The sequence below is a fragment of the Schistocerca cancellata genome, chromosome 4 (genome assembly GCF_023864275.1).
Source record: "Schistocerca cancellata isolate TAMUIC-IGC-003103 chromosome 4, iqSchCanc2.1, whole genome shotgun sequence".
Taxonomy (NCBI): Eukaryota; Metazoa; Arthropoda; class Insecta; order Orthoptera; family Acrididae; genus Schistocerca; species Schistocerca cancellata.
In genome coordinates, this window is record NC_064629.1 from 892657122 (window position 1) to 892682599 (window position 25478).

Sequence of the window (25478 nt, forward strand, 5' to 3'; positions counted from 1 at the left end):
AAAAAGAGGTCACAGCATGCAAATATTCATGCAACATTCATTTGCATGGAAATCTCCACTCTAGTTATTATGTATCTACCCCAAAAGTCATTAATGCTTGCAGACTGGTGATAATTTGAAATAAAATCATCTAAATAACAAGGGAATATCAACAATGTAGAAAAGACAGACTGCTACTCACTGTAAAGATGATTCATCAAGTTGGAGACAGGCACAATTAAAAGAAACTCACATCCACAGCCTTCATCAGTAAAAGAAAAAGAAACACACACTCTCACACACACACACACACACACACACACACACACACACACACACAAGCAAGCACACCTCACTCACACACAACCGCCAACTCCAGCACCTGCGGCAATCACGTGTGCATGAGGTATGCTTGCTTGTGTGTGTCTTTCTTTTACTGATGAAGACTGTGAACAAAAGCTATATGTGAGCATCTTTTAATTGTGCCCATCTGCAACTTGACATGAATTCTTTACGGTAAGTAGCAATTTGCCTTTTCCTACATTGTTGATATTCCTACTTGGAGTTTTCATTGTTTAAATAATAAGGGACTTTCAGATGTGAACTTTGTAGTTAAAGACTCAATTAATGCTGGCTCCCAAACTTCACATTCATTTCTTGCTAACAGCCCCTTATGAAAAAAGTCAAATGATCCCACTAAGAAGTATAAGTAACATCTGACTGAATTTGAAAAAAATGTTAGCTGGAGGCTATACAAAGCAGAGTTCACAGCATTACCCGGTCAATATTTACAGAAATCACGTAAGTGAAAAACTTATTGCAACCATGACTACAACAAAGGTGTAGCGAATATATACCTGATTCATCGTGGTCCATGGGCCACCAGCTGGGTTTAAAATATTTCTTCTGTTTATATGATTTAGCATACAGCTCACCTGTTAGAAAATGCAACATTGGTCAGTGTAACTACGCAACTACCAACACATTCGTTTACTTTTGTAAACAACGTAAATGGAGAGAATGAAGTACCATAGCCATGTGAATGGCAGAAATGAACACTACCTGGTGAAATTTACATAAATAAGGATTATGAACCCAAAATCATCAAAATAATAATAATAATAATAATAATAATAATAATAATAATAATAATCAACAACAACAACAACACCAAACCCAACAACAACAGCTGTATTCTGTGAAGTACTATGAAGTGCATTACCACAATTAAAAATATGCATCAGTGTAGCTAACATTGTTTGTCCCTTTCCTGAAGATAACATAGTGCACAGGTTAAGGTTCTCATAGGTGCTTTGTTACGTAAATTTAAGTATTAACTGTGTTTTTCTTACTTGTCACTTCCTTTTCCGTGTGTTTTAGCTTTTAGGAAGCTTTAATTTTCGAGTACTAGTAATAGTGTTCCATAGATTTTGTGTTCGTTTTGAATACAGTCCAGAGACAGGTAGTGCTTATTTTCATTGTTTTCAACAAGAAGTGTCTAGTGGCCACAGTTTAGTCAGCTATCAGCCACCTTTAGTGAATTAGCAGTCTAGTTAAAAGTTGATCAACTCTCTACAGTAAATTGTTGATTCCTTAGGATGGATAGGACATGTGACTGCTGTGTACGGACACAGGAGGAGCTGGCCACTGTTTGCGAACAGCTGAACATGCTGATGGCCGCGGTCAGCTGTCTTTAGGCTGTTGCCTCGGAGTGTAGCTGCAGTGAGGAGTCTGGTGTGTCGCACGGTACACCCCAGGTGTTACATGCTTCACCCACGGTCCCTGCTGTCGAGCCATCTTCGCGGGTACTGGACATGGTTGGACCACCCTCTCCCCAAGGGGAGTGGTGGGTTCAGCAGCATTCGTGATGCACGAGGCGGAGGGTCAATGTGGAGGCTAGCCGTGTGGCATCGTCTGCTCAGCCTGTGAGTGGACATGTGGCCGCTCCTTCAGCAAGGTCCGAGCAGGCACAAGGGGGGAGGGGTTTATTAGTGATTGGGAGCTCCAATGTTATGCGGGTGATGGAGCCCCTTAGGGAAACAGTGGAAGGGTTGGGGAAGAAGGCCAGTGTTCACTCTGTCTGTTTGCCGAGGGGGGAGGGGGGGGGAGGGTTCTCAACCGAGATGTTGACAAGGTCCTGCCAGCAGTGAGAGAGAGCACTGGGTGCACACAACTGCAAATTGTTGCTCATGTCAGCACCAATGACTCCTGCCATCTGGGTTCAGAGGTCATCCTCAGTTCATACAGGCAGTTGGCGGAGTTGGTGAAGGCAGAAAGCCTTGCTCATGGGGTGGAATCTGAGCTAACTATTTTTAGTATCGTTCCCAGAACCGATCGTGGTCCTCTGGTTTGGAGCTGAGTGGAAGCCTTAAACCAGAGGCCCAGACGATTCTGCAGAGATCTGGGGTGCAAATTTCTCGACCTCCGCTATCGGGTGGAGAAATGTAGGGTCCACCTGAATAGGTCAGGCGAGCACTACACGCAGGAAATGGCTACAAGGGCAGCGGAGTATATGTGGAGTGCACATGTGTGTTTTATGTTAGAGAATTCCCTCCCTAGGCCCAACAAGACGCCTCCTCAGACGCGACAAGGTAGTAGCAGGCAAAACACAACAGGGAGTAACAATATTAATGTGGTAATAGTAAACTGCAGGAGCTTCTATACAAAGGTCCCAGAGCTGCTCTCATTAATAAACGGTCACCATGCCCACATAGTACTAGGGATGGAAAGTTGGCTGAAACCAGATGTAAACAGTAATGAAATTGTAAAGTCAGATTGGAATGTATACCGCAGAGACAGGTTGGACAGTGAAGGGGGAGGCGTGTTTATAGTGATAAAAAGTGCAATAGTATCGAATGAAATTGACGGAGATCCGAAATGTGAAATAATTTGGGTGAAGGTCACAGTTAAAGCAGGTTCAAACATGGTAATTGGATGTCTCTATAGGCTCCCTGGCTCAGCAGCTGTTGTGGAAGAACACCTGAAGGAAAATTTGGAAAATATTTTGAGTAGATTTCCCAACCATGTTATAGTTCTGGGTGGAGATTTTAATTTACCAGATACAGACAGGGAGACTCAAACATTTATAATGGGTGGCAGGGCCAAAGAATCCAGTGAAATTTTTTTAAGTGCATTATCTGAAAACTACCTTGAGCAGTTAAACAGAGAACTGACTCGTGGCGATTACATATTAGACCTTCTGGTGACAAACAGACCCAAACTATTTGAAACAGTTAACGCAGAACAGGGAATCAGAGATCATAAAGCGGTTACTGCATCAATGATTTCAGCCATAAATAGAAATATTAAAAAAGGTAGGAAGATTTTTCTGTTTAGCAAAAGTGACAAAAAGCAGATTTCAGAGTACTTGATGGCTCAACACTAAAGTTTTGTCTCAAGTACAGATAGTGTTGAGGATCAGTGGACAAAGTTCAAAACCATTGTACAATATGCATTAGATAAGTTATGTGCCAAGCAAGATCGTAAGAGATGGAAAAGAGCCACCTTGGTACAACAACTGAGTTAGAAAACTGCTATGGAAGCAAACATAAACATAGCCAAAGCTTTGCAGTCAAATAAAAATTACACGAAGTGAAATGTAGTGTGAGAAGGGCTATGTGAGAAGCATTCAATGAATTCGAAAGTAAAGTTCTATATATTTACTTGGCAGAAAATCCTAAAAAATTTGGGTCTTATGTCAAAGCGGTAGGTGGATCAAAACAAAATGTCCAGACACTCTGTGACCAAAATGGTACTGAAACAGAAGATGACAGACTAAAGGCCGAAATATGAAATGTCTTTTTCCAAAGCTGTTTCACCGAGGAAGACTGCATTGTACTTCCTTCTCTAGATTATCGCACAGATGACAAAATGGTAGATATCGAAATAGATGACAGAGGGACAGAAAAACAACGAAAAATGCTCAAAAGGGGAAAGGCCGCTAGACCTGATGGGATACCAGTTCGATTTTACACAGAGTACGCGAAGGAACTTGCCCCCCTTCTTGCAGTGGTGTACCGTCAGTCTCTAGAAGAGCGTAATGTTCCAAAGGATTGGAAAAGGGCACAGGTCATCCCCGTTTTCAAGAAGGGATGTCGAACAGATGTGCAGTACTATAGACCTATATCTCTAATGTCGATCAGTTGTAGAATTTTGGAACACATATTATGTTCGAGTATAATGACTTTTCTGGAGACTAGAAATCTACTCTGTAGGAATCAGCATGGGTTTCGAAAAAGACGATCGTGTGAAACCCAGCTCACACTATTCGTCCACAAGACTCAGAGGGCCATAGACATGGGTTCACAGGTAGATGCTGTCTTTCTTGACTTCCGCAATACATTTCATACGGTTCCCCACAGTCGTTTAATGAACAAAGTAAGAGCATACGGACTATCAGACCAATTGTGTGACTGAATTGAAGAGTTCCTAGATAACAGAATGCAGCATGTCATTCTCAATGGAGAGAAGTCTTCTGAAGAAAGAGTGATTTCAGGTGTGCCGCAGGGGAGTGTCGTAGGACCGTTGCTATTCACAATATATATAAATGACCTTGTGGATAACATTGGAAGTTCACTGAGGCTTTTTGTGGATGATGCTGTAGTATATCGAGAGGTTGTGACAATGGAAAATTGTACTGAAATGCAGGAGGATCTGCAACGAACTGACGCATAGTGCAGGCAATGGCAATTGAATCTCAATGTGGACAAGTGTAATGTGCTGCGAATACATAGAAAGAAAGATCCTTTATCATTTAGGTACAATATAGCAGATCAGCAACTGGAAGCAGTTAATACCATAAATTATCTGGGAGTACGCATTAGGAGTGATTTAAAATGGAATGATCATATAATGTTGATCGTCGGTAAAGCAGATGCCAAAGTGAGATTCATTGGAAAAATCCTAAGGAAATACAATCTGAAAACAAAGGAAGTAGGTTACAGTACACTTGTTCGGCCATTGCTTGAATACTTCTCACCGGTGTGGGATCCGTACCAGATAGCGTTGATAGAAGAGATAGAGAAGATCCAACGGAGAGCAGGCGCTTCGTTACAGGATCATTTAGTAATCGCGAAAGCATTATGGAGATGATAGATAAACTCCAGTGGAAGACTCTGCAAGAGAGATGCTCAGTAGCTCTGTACGGGCTTTTATTGAAGTTTCGAGAACATACCTTCACCAAGGAGTCAAGCAGTATATTGCTCCCTCATACGTATATCTCGCAAAGAGACTATGAGGATAAAATCAGAGAGATTATAGCCCACACAGAGGCATACCGACAATCTTTCTTTCCATGAACAATACGAGACTGGAATAGAAGGGAGAATCGATAGAGGCACTCAAAGTACTCTCCCCCACACACCATCAGGTGTCTTGTGGAGGATGGATGTAGATGTGATTGTAGATGTAGAGAAACCTTTTTTCTGTTTCTATTTCTCTCTTTACATGTCAGAATACATATGAAAGCTATCACAATTCTCTATCTTCTTTATGTATCTATCAGAAACTCAATACTTCAAATATTTAGTGAGTTAATAACTTTTCTCACTAAATTAATCATAATGTTATAACTAGTGGCCTGATTTTCATGTACTATCAAATCATAAAACATGCACGCATTCATACAGTACCATACCATTAAACGTGCACAGTAAGACAGCAAACAAGTAAAAGTATGTGGTATTCAGTTCTATATTAACTTCTACTTTCTTCTAAAACAGTACACAATAACCAGTTTCTCCCACTTTTCTTCAATTAGGCTCACGTGTTTACCAGACAGAACATTTTTGTACACAGAAAATGACAAAATGACCTTTCTATATCACAAGAAGTGACAGGTGCATACTTATGTGAAGAAATTTTGGATGATGTCAGATCAAGTCAATAGTCTTTTACACTTTTGTTAAAAAATATTTTTTGTCAACTTCATAAATTCAAAATCAGGATTTGATGTGAAAACTTTGTTTATCTCTAAAGCTGTAACACCTCCTGCTACACAGGATGATTGCAAAGATCCTTCAACCTCTTCAATAACTGTCAGGGATTGTACATGTGGCTTGCAACTTTCTTTTAGCTAAAGGAAAATGCATAAAATTTGATTTTACACTGCTGCCCATTAAAATTGCTACACGATGAAGATGACGTGCTACAGACGCGAAATTTAACCGACAGAAAGAAGATGCTGTGATATGCAAATGATTAGTGTTTCAAAGCATTCACACAAGGTTGTCACCGGTGGCGATATCTACAACATGCTGACATGAGGAAAGTTTCCAACCAATTTCTAATAGGCAAAAAGCAGTTGACCGGCATTGCCTGGTGAAACGTTGTTGTGATGCCTCGTGTAAGGAGGAGAAATGTGTACCATCACATTTCCGACTTTTATAAAGGTCGGATTGTAGCCTATCACGATTGCAGTTTATCGTATCGTGACATTGCTGCTTGCATTGGTCCAGATCCAATGACTGTTAGCAGAATATGGAATCGGTGGGTTCAGGAGGGTAATACGGAATGCTGTGCTGGATCCCAATGGCCTCGTATCACTAGCAGTCGAGATGACAGGCATCTTATCCACATGGCTGTAACAGATCTTGCAGCCACATCTCGATCCCTGAGTCAACAGTTGGGAACATTTTCAAGACAACAACCATCAGCAGAATGGACTATCAGCTTGGAGACCACAGCTGCGGTTACCCTTGATGCTGCATCACAGACAGGAGCCCCTGCGATGGTGTACTCAATGACGAATCTGAGTACACGAATGGCAAAACGTCATTTTTTCGGATGAATCCAGGTTCTGTTTACAGGATCATGATGGTCACATCCATGTTTGGCAACATCGTGGTAACTGCACATTGGAAGCATGTATTCGTCATCACCATACTGGCATATCACCCGGCGTAATGGTATGGGGTGCCATTGGTTACACGTCTCTGTCACCTTTTGTTCACACTGACGGCATTTTGAACAGTGGACGTTACATTTCAGATGTGTTATGACCCGTGGCTCTAACCTTCATTCGATCCCTGTGAAACCCTACATTTCAGCAGGATAATGCATGACCACATGATGCAGGTCCTGCACGGGCCTTTCTGGATACAGAAAATGCTTGACTGCTGCCCTGGCCAGCACTTTCTCCAGATCTCTCACCAATTGGAAACATCTGGTCAATGGTGGCCGAGCAACAGGCTCATCACAATACGCCAGTCACTACTGCTGATGAACTGTGGTATCGTGTTGAAGCTGCGTGGGCAGCTGTACCTGAACACGCCATGCAAGCTCTGTTTGACTCAATGCCCAGGTGTATCAAGGCCGTTATTATGGCCAGAGGTGGTTGTTCTGGGTACTGATTTCTCAGGATCTATGCACCCAAATTGCATGAAAATGTAATCACATGTCAGTTCTAGTATAACATATTTGTCCAATGAATACCCGTTTTTCATCTGAATTTCTTCTTGGTGTAACAATTTTAATGGCCAGTAGTGTATGTAAATCAGGTCTTGCTTCAAATCTGTTCTCTTGCATGCCACATCTGTATCTTTAATGTAAGCTGCAATAGTGGCCTCAAAAGTGACTACAACCCAAAACTGGAGAGAAATGGAAACCTAAGTTGCACCAGCTTATGGTTTTTCAATAGAATGATGGTTTGTTGGTTGGTTGGTCAATCGAATGGTGGAGGGGGAGGGGACAAAACAGCGAGGTCATTGGTCCCACACACATGATCTGAAGCAACAGAAACTAAGGGAGGCACAACACAAACAGCATAGTCCAGTTGATGGGAAACGAAAATGGACAAATAAAGGGCAAGAGGAACATCGGGATGGCAGGAAGAGTAAAGAATGAGAGGAGGGATTAGAGGAGGGGTGGGAGAATGAGAGCAGAGGGCACCTCAGGGGCACTACACATGACAGCGCACCAGCACCACTGCCGACCTATCCGTATCACCACACATACCATGGTCCCAACACAACAGGGACAAAATCAGGGAAGAAGACACAAGAAAGGTGGAAAGAAAGTCACAAAAGACCAGATAAAATGTAGGGAAAAACCTGGACAGTGTGGAGGCAAGGCCAAAGGTCTCCCAAATCAATGCCAACTGAGGAACTCCAACTCCAAAATTAAACTCAGGTGCCCAAATCTACAAGCACAAACCATTTTCATGATGAAAACTGAGAAGGGACATGGTCATGTGAGGGTAATCTGCAAACAACTGGGACAAGAAATGTGTGAGGGCATGCCATGTGCGAAGGGTTATGGCTCACTACAGAGTAAAAAAAACATGTGTCAACCTGGTATGGCCAATATAAAGATGGCACAGGATGATAGATTTTCACTGGGAGAGGCGAAAGGAAGAATTCCATGAGATGGGAGACACTAGACACTTGATCACATGTAGTCTATTAGACGGCGGGAAGGGGGGGGGGGGGGGGGAGGGGCACAAGAGTCAACCCATCACTGAGCAAAAAGGGATTTTAATGTGAAGCCCCAAATTCATCCCTGCAGGAGTCACAGAGAATGGTGATAGATCGCTGACCCCCTTCCTCCAACCAGCAAGACGACTGGCAAGCTTATTACCCTAGCTGGGAACCCAAAGGAAATAAACCGAACAGGCAGCAAGGTCAATATCGGCAACAACGTCATGGATGGCAGACACCAATGGGTGGTGGGAAAAACACAGTGTGACAGCCTGAAGGCCAGTCATTGAGTTATTACATAACAAAACACAATTGACAGATGACCGTTTAATAAAACTGAGTGCCTGATAGATGGCCATAAGTTCTGCTGTGAATTCCCCACACATGGCAGGCAAGAGATGGTGTTCTGTGCCATCAGAAGACATGAAGTCATAGCCCATGTGATGGGCAGATTTAGAGCCATCAATGTAAAAAACAATAGTATAACTGAATTCCCACAACAGCGGGTGGAACAAACAATGAAACACCACAAGAGTGACGGAGACTGATGAGATCCACCCATAGCAGGGGCTGAGTAACTAAACAAAGATGGTGTTCGCAAGAGAATTTGGATAACGGAAGAAACACGGAAGATGGAAATTGTGGCGGAGAGAAGAGCCCAACTGGTAAACCCAGCAGGTGGCCAACATCCCAAGGCCATGGAAAGTATAGAATAGAAGGATGTGAGCAGAGAAATAATAGACAGTGATGGCTTTGGAAACCAGGAGCTGGGACCACAAACCAAAAGGGACTTGAGGGGGGGGGGGGGGGGTTATCCCAATGTCAACTAGGACACTATCAACAGGGCAAGTGCAAAAGGCGCCAGTGGCCAAACAGATACCACAATTATGGATCAGGTCCAAGAGGAGCAGCATGGAATGGTCAGCTGAGCCTTAAACTCGACAGCCATAGTCCAGATGTGACATAACTAAGGCCAGATAAAGGTGGAGAAGAGTCGCACGATACTGGCCCCAAAAGGGGGCAACAAGAAAGTGAAGGACAGTAAGTTTATGGAGACAACCAATCTTCAGATGGTGGATATGGGGCAATGAAGTAAGCTTGTTGTTAAAAGAAGACCCAAGAAACAGAACTGAGGAACACAGTCATGCATTGGGCACCGAGATATAGCTCCTGATGAGGATGGACCACAGTATGGCAACAGAAATGCACTACCCACGATTTAAAGGGGGAGAATTGAAAACTGTCTACGTGTGTGCATGTAGAAGTGCACTGAATGGTACCCTGGAGCTGTCACTCTGCAGATGCCACTGAGTGGGAATTAGCCCACATACAGAAATTATTCAAATACAGAGCATTGGTGACAAATGGTCCGATTCAGGCTGCAAGTCTGTTAATAGCAATAAGAAAATGAAGGACACCTAATAATATGGAGCCCAGTGTAACACCATTCTCCTGGGTCTATGGAGAGCTGAGAATATTGTCAAACCTAATCTCAGAACGACTGGTGGGACAGGCACTGGTGAATAAAAATTGAGAGGGGGTCCTCCCCGAAGACCCCACTCATGCAACGAAAGTAAGATGTGATGGCTCCAAGTCATGTCGTAGGCCTTATGAAAATCAAAGAAAACTGCAAAAAGATCATGGCACTGAGAAAGGGTTTCGATTTCAAGCATACGATTGACTGGAGACCATCGCTCCTGAAAGCCACACTGGTAAGAAGATGAAAAGTCCCAAGATTGGAGGACCTAACTGAGCCAACAAGTCACATTGTGTTCCATTAACCTGCAGGGCACTTTGATCATACTGATCGGCTGATAACTATCCAAGGACGACAAATTCTAACCAGGCTTCAGGACAGGAAACACAATACTGTCCCTTGACTGAGAGGTGAAAACACCATGGAGCCAAATAGGGTTAGGCACTCAGAGGAGATACTGTTGTGGAGGACTGAGGTCATGAAGCAATTGGTTCTGGATGGAATCAGGGCCAGGGGCTGTATCATTGGAAGAGAAGAGGACCCGAAGATGTTCCCATTCAATAAAACGTTGATTGTAAGATTCCGCCTGACAACAGGTAAAACATAAGTGGGAAGCTTCAGCCCACTGTTTCTAGAGGAGGAAGGTGGCTAGATAGGAGGCTAATGCTGATGCTGTCACAAAATGGGTCACAAGTTATTCCGCGAGAACCGATGAACCCATATAAAGGCCACCCGGAAGGCCAAGTCTCGGGACAGAAGACTGACACTGGCAACCTTGGAGGGTGCAGAGCATAGTCCACAGCCTTTAAGAAGGGACAGATGAATCATGGGAGAAGTCAGAGTGTTCCCAACACACTCACTTGCTATTTGATTAAGTAACAGGGTTTGGTGCAAAGAGATTTAAAGGCAATAAGACCCTCAGAGAATGGGTGCTGCTTAAGGGGTTGCAAGGCCTGACAGTGATTCCGGATGGCAATGTCAATGGTGCTCCATCATGGCACTGGCCGGTGGCCAAAGGGGCCTACTGAGTGGGGGATGGCAGTGCCAGCAGCAAGAATAATTGTATCCGGCATGTCATGGACGAATTCATGAACACAACCTGACAAAGTAGGGATAAACATGACCTGGGAGATATATAGAAGCAAAATCAGTGTGATGGAAAGCCCTACGAGGTAATATGTCCATCGGAAGGTGGGAAAGGAATGAGAGAATCAACAGGAATTCAGCCCTACCGCAGAGGTTATTATGTGGTGACCAGAGCAATGAAGGGAGAAGGGTAGGGGAAGTGAGTGAAATAACTATGGCAGAGAAAGTGCCATAAGCAGCACTGAAATGGGAACCATCATTAAGAATACACAGGTCGTGTTCTGCAAGAAACTGGTCTATAAGGAGACCTTCAACAGATGAAGATGCACTGGCCCACAAGGGGTGATGGGCATTAAAGTCACCAAGGAGGGAAGGAGGAGGTAGTTGCTGAATGAGGGAAATTAGGGCAGCGGCTGAAGGTGGCCTGTCAGGAGGTTGATAGAAGTGGACCATATGGGCTCACACCGGCAACAGCTCCCAATTCAGTAGAAATGGTGATCCATGTACTAAAAACTTCCATAAAGACCAACATACAGACAACACCAGAAGCCCTCAAACAGTTCTGACAAAGCATGGAACCCACAAAGTGTCAATGAGTGAGCATCGGTAAAATGAGATTCTTGGAAAATAACACAAGATGCGAAGTAAAAGGAAATCAGGTATTCCAGCTCCAGAAGGTGGCAGTAGTATCATTTACAATTCAATTGAATAACATGGAATGGGCATCTACATGGGAGGTGAGCACACCAAAACTATACATGCCACTGTGTCGCCATCCCTCACCAACAAGACTGGCATGAGATCCATAAAAAAAAAAGAGGTCTGACACAGGTTCTGAGGGGCACTGGTGGGCCTTGTTCCATCACTTATGTTCCTTCTTCTTCTCTTTCATAGATTGAGGATGGCAGGACCCAGAGAGAGGCCAGACTGCAGTATCTGGAACCAAGAGAGAGTGGGCAACCTTGGAGCACATGGACTGTGGGTCCTGTGGCCGACTAGTGGTAGCATGCATCCAGTCTGGAGAATGCCAGGGGAGGGGACCTGGGCGGTGGCTTGGGAGGGGGCCCCATCACTGGCAGGTGTCAAAGAAGGGGGACACTATTATGGCCATATAGGAGGAGTGGCACCCAGAAGGGTGGGAGTAGGAGACACAGCGAAAGGGGAGAGGAGCAGGAATGGGGTAAGGAGAAGGCAAGAGGCAGGAAGGACATAACAGAGACATAGTTAGATTTCACAGGCAGAGGGCGAAGATGGTCACATTTCTGATGAGCCTCAGTGTAGAATATACAGTCATACGATTTATATTCCTGTATCTTTGTTTTCTTTTTATAGAAGTAACAGTCTGGTGAGTATGATGAGTGGCAGTGATGACAATTAATACACACAGATGACAGAACACATGGCCTCCCCTCAAGGAATGGTTGTCCACATTCACCACATAGAGCATCCGCTGTACAATGGGAAATCATGTGACTGAAATGCAAACGCTGAAAGCACCTCATGGTGTGCGGGGTTACAGTTTCATGCCGCACCAATAACACATAACCTTGACCATCTCTGGAGGGTAGCCCTCTCAAATTCAAAGGTACAGATGCCAGTATCAATGTAATTGTCCCTATGTCCTTTCTGCACATGCCAAACGAAACAAATGCCCTACCATTCAAGACTGGCCAGGAGTTCACCTTCAGGATGACCTCCTGTACCATATTCAGAGACTGGTGAGGAGTAGTGGACACTGGTAAAAAAACTGGAAAAGGAAAGGGGAAATGAAAGTGCAAGAGGAACAAAATCAAGAAGAAATATCCCAATGCAGGATGATAGCTCTGCCCACATAAGCAATGGCACCAAGAGAGGGAAACGAGGGGGCAGAAGCAAAGGAGCAATGACAGGAAGGAAGTGGTATGGGAAAGAGAATGCAGGCTGGTAAGGAAGAAAGGGTCACAATAGCTCGGGGCCCCACGTGCGCCACACACAGACTCACAAAAGAGCAGTGATCCCCCTGAGGAGTCAATAGAATGAAGTAGAGAGATGTCAACTTCAATAAATATGTGGGAATTCATTGTCTCTTACTGATAGTTTAATCAAAATTATCCCAGTAAAATATGGCAGCATTAATCCAGGTAAACGATTGGGTTAAAATAGATTTTGGTAGCACAGCTAATCTGGCAGTATGTCTCTAAATCCAGCAACAAGGAGAGGTGCTTTCAAGAATACCTTGAATCATAAAAAATGTCAGCATATGACTTAATTCATGATGTCAGCATTATCAAACCTTTGTATTTTGTAAAACCATCTACCTTGTTTGTATCAGCCTTTTAACATTGTCATATTTTAGATTTCAGTTTCAACTACGCGATGTAGTGCTGGGCCAAATACGTAACCCGCTTTAGTTTAGGATAAAATATTTTGATCACTTTCCCAGCCTTCTTTACACATGGAGAAGCATTGCATACAAACAATAGGATCCTTTTCATTTTTGAATTTATCACCACAAAGTGTACTGACTTCTATCAACATTTACCGAGAGAACTAAGGCACTTGAGGCTCACTACGAAGTTTACAGACTGCAACAAGTTTGGAAAATACTCACATTCTGCACTTTTCATGTATTTCATATGAAAAAACTCAACAAAGGAAGACATCATGAATGTGACATATAAAATAAGGCTGTAAAAGCAAAGTAATATGCGTTACAAATGTCTCAATTCATGCCATCTTTAAAATATGCATTTACCCCCCAAATGGCCACAACGTACAAATATTTATGCAACATGCATTTGCATGGAAATACCCAGACAGTGAATACATCTCTCAGACTGGTGATAATTTCAAATAAAATCATGTAAGTAACAAGGAACTTCCAGACATGAACTTTGTAGTTATACAATCAATTAATGCTGTCTCCCAACTTTCACTTTCATTTCATCCTAACATTTCCATTATGAAAAAATCAAATGATCCCACTAAGAAGTACAAGTAATATTTGACTGAATTTGCTATACAAAGCAAAGTTCACAGCATTACCCTGCCAATATTTACAGAAATCACAACATAAGTAAAAAACTAATTGCAAGCATTACTAAAGCGTAGGTGTAGCGAATATGTACCTGATTCATTGCACTCTGTGGGCCTAAAAATTTTCTTCTGTTTAGATGATTTAGTATATGGTTCACCTGTTAGAAAAACATTGGCCACTGTAACTATGCAACTATCAACAACATTATTTTACTTATGTAAACACAGGAAATGAAGAGAATGAAAAATCACAGCCTGTGCATAGCAGAAATGAACACCACCTCATGAAATTTATGTAAATAAGGATTATAACCCCAAATATCAAAATCATCATCAACAACAGCATCGACATCAACAGAAACAAAAACAACATCAACAACAGTTCTAATTTGTTAAGTACTACCAAGTGCATTATCTCAATTACAAATATGCCCCTGCACAGCTAACACTATTTGTGGTTTTTCTGAAAATATAGTAGTGTACAAGTTGGGGAGGTTATAGATGCTTTGTTACTTAGAAGCCCACCTGTGTCCACTTCCTCCTCATGTTTTGACAAATACTACAACCAACCTTTTAATTCTACACTGCCACGTTCTCAATGTCCATACTAGAGGATTCATCAACAGGTGAGTAAGCATTCTTGACAGCAACTCCTAGCTGTGTGTCATCATTCATATTAGAAGTATTGATTCTTCTCACTTTTGAATATTTTTCAGTTACATTCTGAGACTGTACTGCCTACTTCTCCCCCAAATCATTTTCTGCCTTGTATGACCTTGAAGGAAACTACACCACCCATCTCTAAGGTTCAAAAATTAAGGACTGGAACCACAATAACATCGCTCCACTGAGAGGAGAAATCACCTTGAAAACAAACTGGGTTGGGCACCCAGTGAAGGTAGCATTGTTGTGGAGGATTGAGGTGTTGAAGAAATTGGGTTGGATGAAATAAAGGCCAGGAGCTGAATCAGGAAGAGGACAGGACCAGAATATGTTCCCATTCAGTAAAACGTTCACTGCAGGATTCCACCTGACATGGTGCAAAACATGAGTGAGAAGCTTCAGAAAATTGTTCCTGGAGGAGGAAGGTAGTGGATAGGAGGCTGACGCCAATGCTGTCAGGAAATGTGTCGCAAGCTGTTCCGTGAGAACTGATGGATACATATAAAGGCCGCCCAGAAGGGTGAGGCCTGGGATGGAAGACTGCCATTGGCTACCTTGGAGGATGTAGAGCATAGTCCACACCCATGACAAAGGGACAGATGAATCACAGAAGACGTCAAAGTGTTCCCAACACAACCATTTGCTGTTTGATTAAGTAACAGGGTTTGGTGCAAAGACATTTAAAGGTAATAAAACCCTCAGAGGATGGGTGCTGCTAAGGCACTGCAAGGCGTGACAGTGGTCACAGATGGCAATGGCAATAACAATGGCTATGCTCCACCACAGGGTTGGCTGGCAGTGAGAGGGGCATACTGAGCAGGGGATGGCAGTGAAAGCAGCACGAATAATTGTATTGAGCATGTCACAGATAACTTCATCAACACAACCACATAAAGAAGGAGTAAACACAACCTGGGAGGTATATAGAAGCAAATCAGCACGATGGAAAGCCCAATGAATTATCGGGCCATTTGGAGGTGTGGAGGGAATGAGAGAATCAACACAAAGTGATCACTATCACAGAGGTATGGGAACCATCATTAACAAGACACAGGTCATGGTCTGCAGGAAACTGGTCTATGAGGAGATCCCAACTAGACAAAGATGCATTGCCCACAAGGGGTGATGGCCATTAAAATCCCCAAGGAGGAGGGAGGGAGAGGATGGATTCTGATTGAGGGGTGTTAGGGCAGTGCGTGTAGGTAGCCTGTCAGGAGGGTGATAGAAATTGACCAAATGGACCCAGACGGCAATGGCTTCCAATTTGGTACGAACGGGGATCCGTGTACTAAAAATGTCCATATGGATCAACGTGCAGATACCACTAGAAGCCCTCAAAGGACCCAACCAGTTCCAACAAAGCACAAAACCCACAAAGGGTCATTGAGTGAGCATCAGTAAAATGAGATTCCTGGAAAATGACACAAGCTGCAGAGTAAAATGAAATAAGGGATTGCAGCTTCATAAGGTGACAGTAGTATCCATTACAATTCAGTTGAATAAGCATGGAATGGGCATCTACATGGGAGGTGAACACACTGAAACTGGGCATGCCACTGGGTCATCCCCTCTCATGAACCAAACTGGGATGACATTCATAAAAAAGTGGTCTGACAGAGGTTGTGAGGGAAGTAGGCTCCTCCAGGGGCACCAGAGAGCCTTGTCCCATAACATATGTTTCTTCTTGTCTTTCACTGGTCGAGGAGGGCAGGGCCCAGAGGCAGGGCAGGTTTCAGTGAGATATGGAACTGAGAGAGAGTGGGCAACCTTGGAGCACATGGATTGTGGGTCCTGTGAACAACTCGTGGTAACATGAATTTGGTCTGGGAAATGTCAGGGGAGGGGACCTGGGAGAGGTACCCATCACTCGGAGGCACAAAAGAATGGGGACACTACTCTGGCCAGGCAGGGGTGTGGCACCTGGACAGCAGGGAGTGGGGGCCACAAGGGATGTGGGAGAGGAGAGAGGTATGGGACTGGGGTAAGGAGGAGGAGAAAAGGACATAACACAGACATAGTTAGATGTCACGGACACAGGGTGAAGATGGTCATATTTCTGATGAGTCTTACTGTAGGATAGGCAATCATGGGACTTATACTTCTGTACCTTCATTTTCTTCTTATAAACTAAACTGTCCAGTAAGCACGAAGAGTGCCAGCCATGATAACTAATACATACAGATGATGGAACACATGGCCTCCCCTCACGGAGTGGTCGTCCACATTCACCATATAGTGTGTCTGCTGTACAACAGGAACACATGTGCCCAAAATGGAAACAATGAAAACACCTCGTGGTGTGTGAGGTGTATGGCTTCACATCACACTGATAACACATAACCTTGCCCATCTCTGAGATGGTATCCCCTCAGATGCCTGAATAAAGGTGCTGGAATCAGTGTAATAGTACTATGGCTTTTCTGCACATGCCAAACAAAAGTAACACCCTGCCGTTCCAGATTGGCCTGGAGTTCCTCATCAGTTTCAAGGATGAAGTCCTTATGAAAAATAACTTCCTGCACCATATTCAAAGGTTGGTGAGTAGTAGTGGAGACCAGGATGTCGCCAAGATGATCACAGACATGAAGAGCCACAACTTGGGGGCAGAGGAAGTTTTGACTGACAGCCAACCCAATTGCATCTTACACTCAAAGAGTCACTTTGTCTAATTTGTTTCCAATAGTTTCCATGAAAAATACAGGCTTGGTGGTGGTGAAAGTGTCCCCATCAGTCCTGGTGCATACCAGATAGCAGAGAATGGGTTTCACCTCAAGTCAGTGAGCCTGGCACTCCATTCTGGGTGTAGACAGGGAAGAGAAGGTCACAGGGCTATAAGAATCAATATTAAAAGATCCATTGCCAATTAAAGAGACAGCCATAGAGGAAAAGCCAGCCTGAAGCTTAATGCATTTCATTCATAAAGCATCTGCCCTGATACCACCCCCTCCAATCAGTGCTCTCCCTGTCAACGCCACCCAGACACAGCTAGATCCAGCCAGCATGGCAGTCATTGCCAGCAGTTCCGATGCTCCAGACTGACAAGCAGTCACTGCCGTGCATATGCGGGAGGTATAAGCTCAAGTATCATAAATGTGATCCCTGTGTTGTTTGGGACCTCAAAACAGAATGGTAACATATAGAAGGAAAAGTCAAACCCCAAAGTGGGTAAAAATGCTGAAAAGGGAAGGGGAAATGAAAAAGCCAGAGGAACAAAATACAGGAGGAAAAAAACAGGATATAATGGCACCAAGAGCAGGAAACGAGGGGGCAGAAGCAAAGGAGCAAGGACAGGGATGAAGTGGCATGGGGAAAGTAATACAGCCTGGGAAGGAAGAAAGAACACCATTAGCTCCACGCCCCATGTGTACTATGCACAAACTCACAAAAGAACTGCAATCCCCCTGAGGGGACAATAGATTGAAGCAAAGATATGTTAACTTCAATAAATTTGTGTGGAAATTCATGGTCTCTTATCGACAAATTAATCAAAACTATCACAGTAAAATATGGCAGCATTTATCCAGGTAACTGATCAGGATAAAATAGGTTTTGGCGGCAAAGCTAATCTGGTAGAATATCTCTAAATTTAGCAACATGGACAGGTGCTTTCAAGAATATCTTCAATCAGAAAAAAGTGAACATATGGCTTTATTAATACAGTTAGCATTCTCAAATCTTTGTATTTTTTGCACCCATTTACCTTGTTTCTATCAGCATTTTTAACTTTGTCAAGTTTTAGACTGGTGTTTCAGACACACGATGTAATGCACTGGCCAAACATTAGTCCGCTTTAGGTTAAGATTAAATATTTTGATTGCTTTCCCAGCCTTCTTTACATATGGAGCAGCACTGCATAACAACAAAGAGTACTGACTCCTACCAACATCTGCCGAGTGAAGTAGGGCACTTGAACGCACTATGAAGTTTATAGAGAATAACAAATTATTAAATTTACTCGTGTTCTGCACTTTTCATGCATTTCATATGGAAACACTCAACAAAAGACAACAACATGTATGTAAAATATACAACGATGCCACAAAAGTGATATAATATACATTATAAAGGTCTAAATTTATGACCTCTTTGAAATATGCATTTATCCCAAATGGTCACAACATGTAAATATTTATGCAAAATTCATTTGCATGGAAATCTGCACTGTAGTTATTACATATCTACCCAGAGAGTGAACACATCTCTCAGACTGGTAGTAATTTGAAATAAAATAATCTAAGTAACAAGGGGCTTCCAGACACGAACTTTGTAGTTAAACAATTAATTAATGCTGGCTCCCAAACTTCACATTTGTATCTTCCTAACATTTCCATTATGAAAAAAAATCAGATGAGCCCACTAAGGAGTGTAAGTAATACTTAACTGAATTTGCCATAAAAATCAAAGTTCACTGCAGTACCCTGTCAATATTTACAAAAATCATATAAGTGAAAAACTAATTGCAACCATGACTGCAGTATAAGTGTAGTAAATATATACCTGATTCCCTGTGCTCTGTGGACCACCAGCTGGTTTTCAAAAAATTCTTCTTAGATGATTAAGCATATGGTTCACTTGTTAGAAAAACATTGTTCAACATAACTGTGCAACTATGAAAATCATTCTTTCACTTTTGTAAACAAAGAAAGTGCACAGAATGAACTATCACAGTCTCTGTGAAAGGCAGAAATGAACAATATCTGGTGAAATTTATGTCAATTTTGTGAATGACAGAAATGAGCATTACCTGCTCATTTTTATATACATTAGGATTATGAACCTCAAATCATGAAAATACTCACCACCACCACCACCACCACCTCCTCCTCCTCCTCCTCCTCCTTCAACAACAACACCAACAACAGTTCTATTTTGGTAAGTACTACCAAGAGCATTATCTCAATAACAAATGTGTGTCTGAACAGCTAACACTGTTTGTGGTATTCTTGAATATATAGCAGTGTAAAATTTGGAGAGATCAAAGATGCTTTGTTACTTAGAAGCCTCCCTATGTCCATTTCCTCCTCATGTTTTGACAAATAATACAACCAAACTTTTAATTCTACAGTGCCACATTCTCAATGTGCATACCAGGACAATCATCAAAATGTGAGTAAGCCTTCTTGATGGCAAGATCTAGCTGTGGATCAATACTCGTACTAGAAGTATTGATGCCTCTCACCTTTGAATGTTTATCAGCTTCATTCAAATTTTGTACAGTTTCTCTCCCTCTGAACCATTTTCTGTCTTGTATGACCTTGAAGGAAACTATGCCAACCATCTCTATGGTTCAAAGATTCAGAATGTAGTTTCATGTTCAGTTGCAAATGTCTGTAACTGGTTGACAGCAGATATAAGGTACGAAATTGGATATTCCCAGTTAATTAAGAACAAAGTAAAAGAAGGCTGCATTAACCACTCCCCCTACAACTTAACAGAATACCCGGGCTCAGGAATGTAATTCCGCATAGTTCAAACAACTGTATGAGACAGCTCTTGACTTTGTATGTAGACAGCTAACAATGATCTGTGCAAATTTACATAAATGCTTAGTTTGAAGTATTACATAGTAACAGGCCCTTAGTAGTATGGGGAGCAGTAGTGGTGGCCTTTTCTGAAGTAGCTGTTTTCCCCCTTACGAATATACAGAAAGTAATCTAGAAGTAATTACCATAATTAACAATTTGAGTAGACTAAGGATAGTCATAATTTGGTGGTTGTATACATAGTAACCCCTGGGATCTAATGGTTTGGAACACAGAAAGGTACTGCAGGCTGCCACCTCTCCAGGCTACTGGTGACACCACCGCAGAGATGCAGGGTAAACGGTATAACCACACACATTGAAACTGTGTTTGTTGGTAACTGCATCTCTGACAGCCTCCACATTAATAAGTGGTGCCAGTTGCACCATTGGAAGTGCAAAAGGCACCACAATTAGTGATGCAATAGCATGCACTAGTTCTCACTGATCACCGTGGAAGTATTCCTTTGTTGGGCAGCTATAAAGGACAGTGGCCAGCCTACCAGAGTCAGTTCACACAGCAAGTTGCTCCAGCCATAGAGTCTACTGTGATTATCATCCCTAAATTGGAGTTTTCATTGCCTAGTCATGTCATATGCTTCAAGTCATACACTTCATTCCATGTTCCATCCAAGTTTGCTGTATTGGCTGGCAGCATTTTTGCTCCAAGTCGTGTCTCACATTCTCCATACTGGTTGCTGATACCTTCAGTCTGCATTGCATCTGAGATGTCACTCTGCATCTCATCCAAGTCTCCATACTGGACCTGTCATTGGCTGCACCTGTGACTCATCTGTGGGCAATCTACCATCACCCCTTCCTTCGTCGAATGTGTCATTGGTCTGTGTGAGGGGGCATCTCTCAGAGGTGGTCATCTCTATCTCCAACCAGCTACAAGCTTATGTCTCACCAGGGACTCTCATGGACCATCTTCAAACACTACCAATCTCCACAGAAATGGCTGAATCAACATCACTTTTGTACGAAGTCCCCTAGTGCAACATAAGTGAATATCAGTGGATTGCTACAAAGTAACATGTATTCAAATTCGAAAGGTTGTTTTGTTGTATTAAGAGTGTATATGAATTAAGGTCATTTGGCTTGTAATTAGCAGTGGTTGCTTCTGCCTGTTATTATATAACTAGACTTGTTTCACATTCCTGATGGCTTTCCTGCACGATGGAATTTACAGAAAATGATGTGTGAATGAATGTATGCGCTGTCACGCTGGCATCAATACTTCAGAGAAGGCAGATCATACTAGCTGACGACTGGTCGAGGCAAGTGAAGGGAGTTTTGAAATTCAATCAACATTTAATATTGAAGGCAGCTCTTTTACCTTTTAACTGAATCCTGGAAAGTAAATTGAAACACTATACATAAACAGAAACTTGCATGTCTGTCGTCTTTATGGTTTTTGTAATGTCTTGAACCAGCCTCTCTTTTTACTTGAAAGTATATGAAAACACTAATAACTGAGTAAGCCAATAGGAAGGTAGGAGGAGTGATTCAGATCAAGAACATCAGAGACCCCAAGCTACAATACGTATGACTTGTCACTGGATACAGTTACTAGTGAAAAGGGAAAACAGCAGTATAATGCTGTTATTAAAGGATACAACATCTGGACTCAGTCATGAACTGTACGAGATAGAACGTTTATAGAACAAATGGGTGGTGTTTCTTCTCAGCAAACTTCCAAAGGAAACCATAATGCGATGGTGTGCAAGACCATTTGTGAAATGCACTATCACAGACAGCAGAGGAGCACACTGGCTCAAATTAAGAACATTACCAATTGGTTGTTGACTCACAGACTAATGTGGTAAAATACAAATGCAAATTAATATTTGTTGTTGTTTTGTTTTTATAATATACAATCTGCTTAGAAAATTTGTCATTGACCTGTCATGCTAACAGTGCAAGTATGAAACCAACCTACTCAGTGACTAGGTCTAATTACAGTAAAAGTAGTTGCCAGACAATTCTGTTGGATCCCCAATTTAAAACAAAAAACTGTTTATCACTGCCCCCATTCTTATTTGCTTTAATCCAGTGATAGCACATGAGGCAACACAGCCACTGCAACCAAATACAAACATTTTTGTAGAATGGTCATTTAAATCCATACTGTTTAACAATCCACCATGGAATTAACTGCTGAACTCATGTGTTTTACACCAATTTCTTTGTTGAAAACTTGAAGTTGCATTAATCCTTTCACTGCGGTGTTGAGGAACTTTTGCCAGAAACAGACTTTCCTGCAGTCATTTTTTTTCTTTTTTCTCTTTCTCTCTTTAAGTCAGAAAGAAACAATTAAACCCATGAGTGTCTAAATATAACATTTGAGTGAAGTAAACATACATAAGAGAGAACAGTACTTGTAAGGGCAAAGCAATGTAGAAAATCAGTTTACAAATTGCCACCTACACAATTATTAAATTTTGCCTTCAGAATCTATTTTTCAGGGGTGTGTGCACAGTTTTAAAACTTCCTAGAAGATTAAACTGTGTGCCAAGACTTCATCTGAAAGGTGACAGGGTTCTCTGTCTTTGTGTGTCTATCTATGACTCAGAACCTCGACTACATCTTCACTTATTAAATTCCTCACAACATTATTACTAGAGCCTAGATTTTCAGGCACCATCAAACCATAAAACATGCATACATTCATGCAGTACTATATCATTAAACATGCAAAGTAAGTCAGTAAAACAATAAAAATATGCAGTATTCAGTTCTATATTTATTTCTACTTTCTTGTAAAACAGTATACAAGAACCAATTTCTGCCACTTTTCTTCACTTAGGCTCATGCATTTACCAGACAGAACATTTTTGTTTACAGAATATGACCTTTCTATGTCACAAGAAGTGACATGTGCATAACTAAGTGAAGGACAGAGTTCAAATGAAGTTGAGAGTTTTTTACACTTTTGTCACAAACTATCTTTTTTTATCAATGTCATAAACATAAAATCAGGATTTGACCTAATGACTTTCTTTACCTTAAAAGCTACAACATTCACTTCTATACAGGATGATTGCAAACATTTTTCAACATTTTCAATTATTTACTACTGTAGCCTGTGCAGCTGTGTTATCCATACTGATATGGTGCTGTAATGGTTAGCACATCTGCCTATGGAAATGTAAAAAGACAGCCAAATGGATAAGGAATATATACTTTTCAAGAGTGAGAAATTGAATGACACCACAACAGATGTCCTCAACACCTGATTTTATGATGAACAAAGACATATCAAACCTGGAAGAAAGCATGGAAAAAGAAGACGTCCATGATATCATTAAATCCAGCACAGCTGGATAATCACCCAAATCACATGGGATCCCCTCTGAATTCTACCATACGTATTGGGATATTATTGGGGACACCTTCACTGAAGTCATGAATGACATGATCAGCCATCAAAAAAGGACACACAATCTTAATGCTCAAGAGAGGCACAACACAAAAAACAGAGGATTACAGATCTATCACATTGTAAACACTTGCTACAAAATAGCAGTGTGATGCAAGGCAGACAAGCTAGAAACAGTAATGAAGAAAATTATAAGCCCTCACAAGACATATGCCATGCCCAGAAGGACCATCTATGATGTCATAGCCAAATGTAGCAAACTCATAGACATTACAGAAGTGAATAAATCCGAGGCTGCCATCGTGTCGGTGGACTTCAATAAGGCCTTTGACAGAGAGAGTCACGACTATCTATACAAGATTCTAGAAAAACTTGGCCTCAGATACTTTCATCTGAATAATAACGAATATACTGAACAGCACCACCTCCAGTGCATCAATAAACCACCGTAACACAAAACCGATACCAGTTCAAAGGGCGGAAAGACAAGGCTGTTTTCTCTCTATGGCACTCTTTGCCATAGCTCTGGATCCCCTGCTGTGGAAAATCAACAGTACCATTTCCACAATCATACTGCATGGCACTACAGTTAAATGTAAAGTCTACACTGATGATGTAGGATTCTTCATAAAAGACAAGGCAGACCTCCAAAAAATACAAGAAATCCTCCAAAATTCTGAACAAGCAGCAGTGGCAAAAATAAATCAGAAAAAGGCTGCACTCATACCCATTGGAAATGAGAAGATTAATGAAGGTAGCACGTGGTACTCAATAGTTGAAACGCACACATGCTTGGGGCTACAGCTATACTCAAGTCCAATGAAAATGACAGCCCAAAACTGGCATTCAGTTCTACAAAAATTAAGAGGACATTCAACAGCAAATGGAATTAGAGAGCTGTACTTATTACAGAAAGTAAGTCTCATCAACAAGCAACTACTATCAAAAGTGTGGTTTCTGGCCCAAGTGTCAAGCCCGCCAAAACACATAGTGAGAGCCATAGAAGGGGCTGTACAGTGGGGGCTGTTACTGAATGGATTTAATAGTATAAAAATTTTATTTTATTTTTCACTTGATGTTTGTCAGTGCCTTCTGCCTGGCAGCTAGTTGCAGTGTATCAGTCACATTGCACAATACCGGACAGAACCACTTTGAAACTCACATGTTGAACCATCAGCAGCTAAACTCACGTGTTACCAACAAAGTAATGCTACCGAACTGTGCATCTACAATTGGCTGTCCAATAGAGAGGGTTGGAGGTGGTAACGTGGGGGTGGAGAAGCGGCCAGCCGCCAGGAGTGGACACGCTGCTCCCTCTCTTCTGCTGGCACCTTCCGACCCGACCAGACACTCTCCTCTCCTGCTCTCTTGGGCAGTTGCCCATTCAGTTTCGGCGGCTTCTCTAGGCGTGCCTTTCTTTCTTCATGCGTTAAATAACCATGCTCTTAAAACATGTTTGACTTCTTTATTTCAATGGGTGCCCATTGCTTTCCCTTCCTCACCAATCCTGACACTTTAAAATTGATGTCAGAATCACAATTTGTTCCACCGTTCGGTCCATGGGGTGGCAGTTTACTTTTGGTTCATGTTTGACGTTGTGTGATCGGTCAGTATTCGCCACTGTTATTCCACTGTGAGCGAAGCCTGGATGTTGCAGTGCATCAGCTACGGTGCCACTCCAAATGCTGCATCCACACATCCCAGCACCCAGGGCAAAGTCTACTGCCTGCCTCTTGCATTACGCCGCACCAACACATGTGCACTGAGTACAGCGAGCTGTGCCTCACAGCACATGTGCTTAGTTTGTGCACTCCAGCCTCAGTTGATGGTCCAACTGGCCCAGCTTCTCAGTCACCACCAGCTAACTCTGAGCTGGGTGCGGAAGCACAAAAGGAAAACGCACGATATGTCCTCGCTGGTGCTGTGGCTCGATGAGCACAT

The 25478-nt window shown here is 42.3% G+C and overlaps 1 protein-coding gene across 1 annotated transcript in view; it reads right to left on the reverse strand.

The window, feature by feature from the left end:
* The window catches only part of LOC126185053 (uncharacterized), a 904507-nt gene that overhangs the window by 632808 nt on the left and 246221 nt on the right, over positions 1-25478 (reverse strand). Inside the window, exon 7 of the mRNA XM_049927811.1 lies at positions 837-914. Coding sequence (XP_049783768.1) covers positions 837-914 — 78 coding nt within the window. The remainder of the gene's footprint in view (positions 1-836; positions 915-25478) is intronic.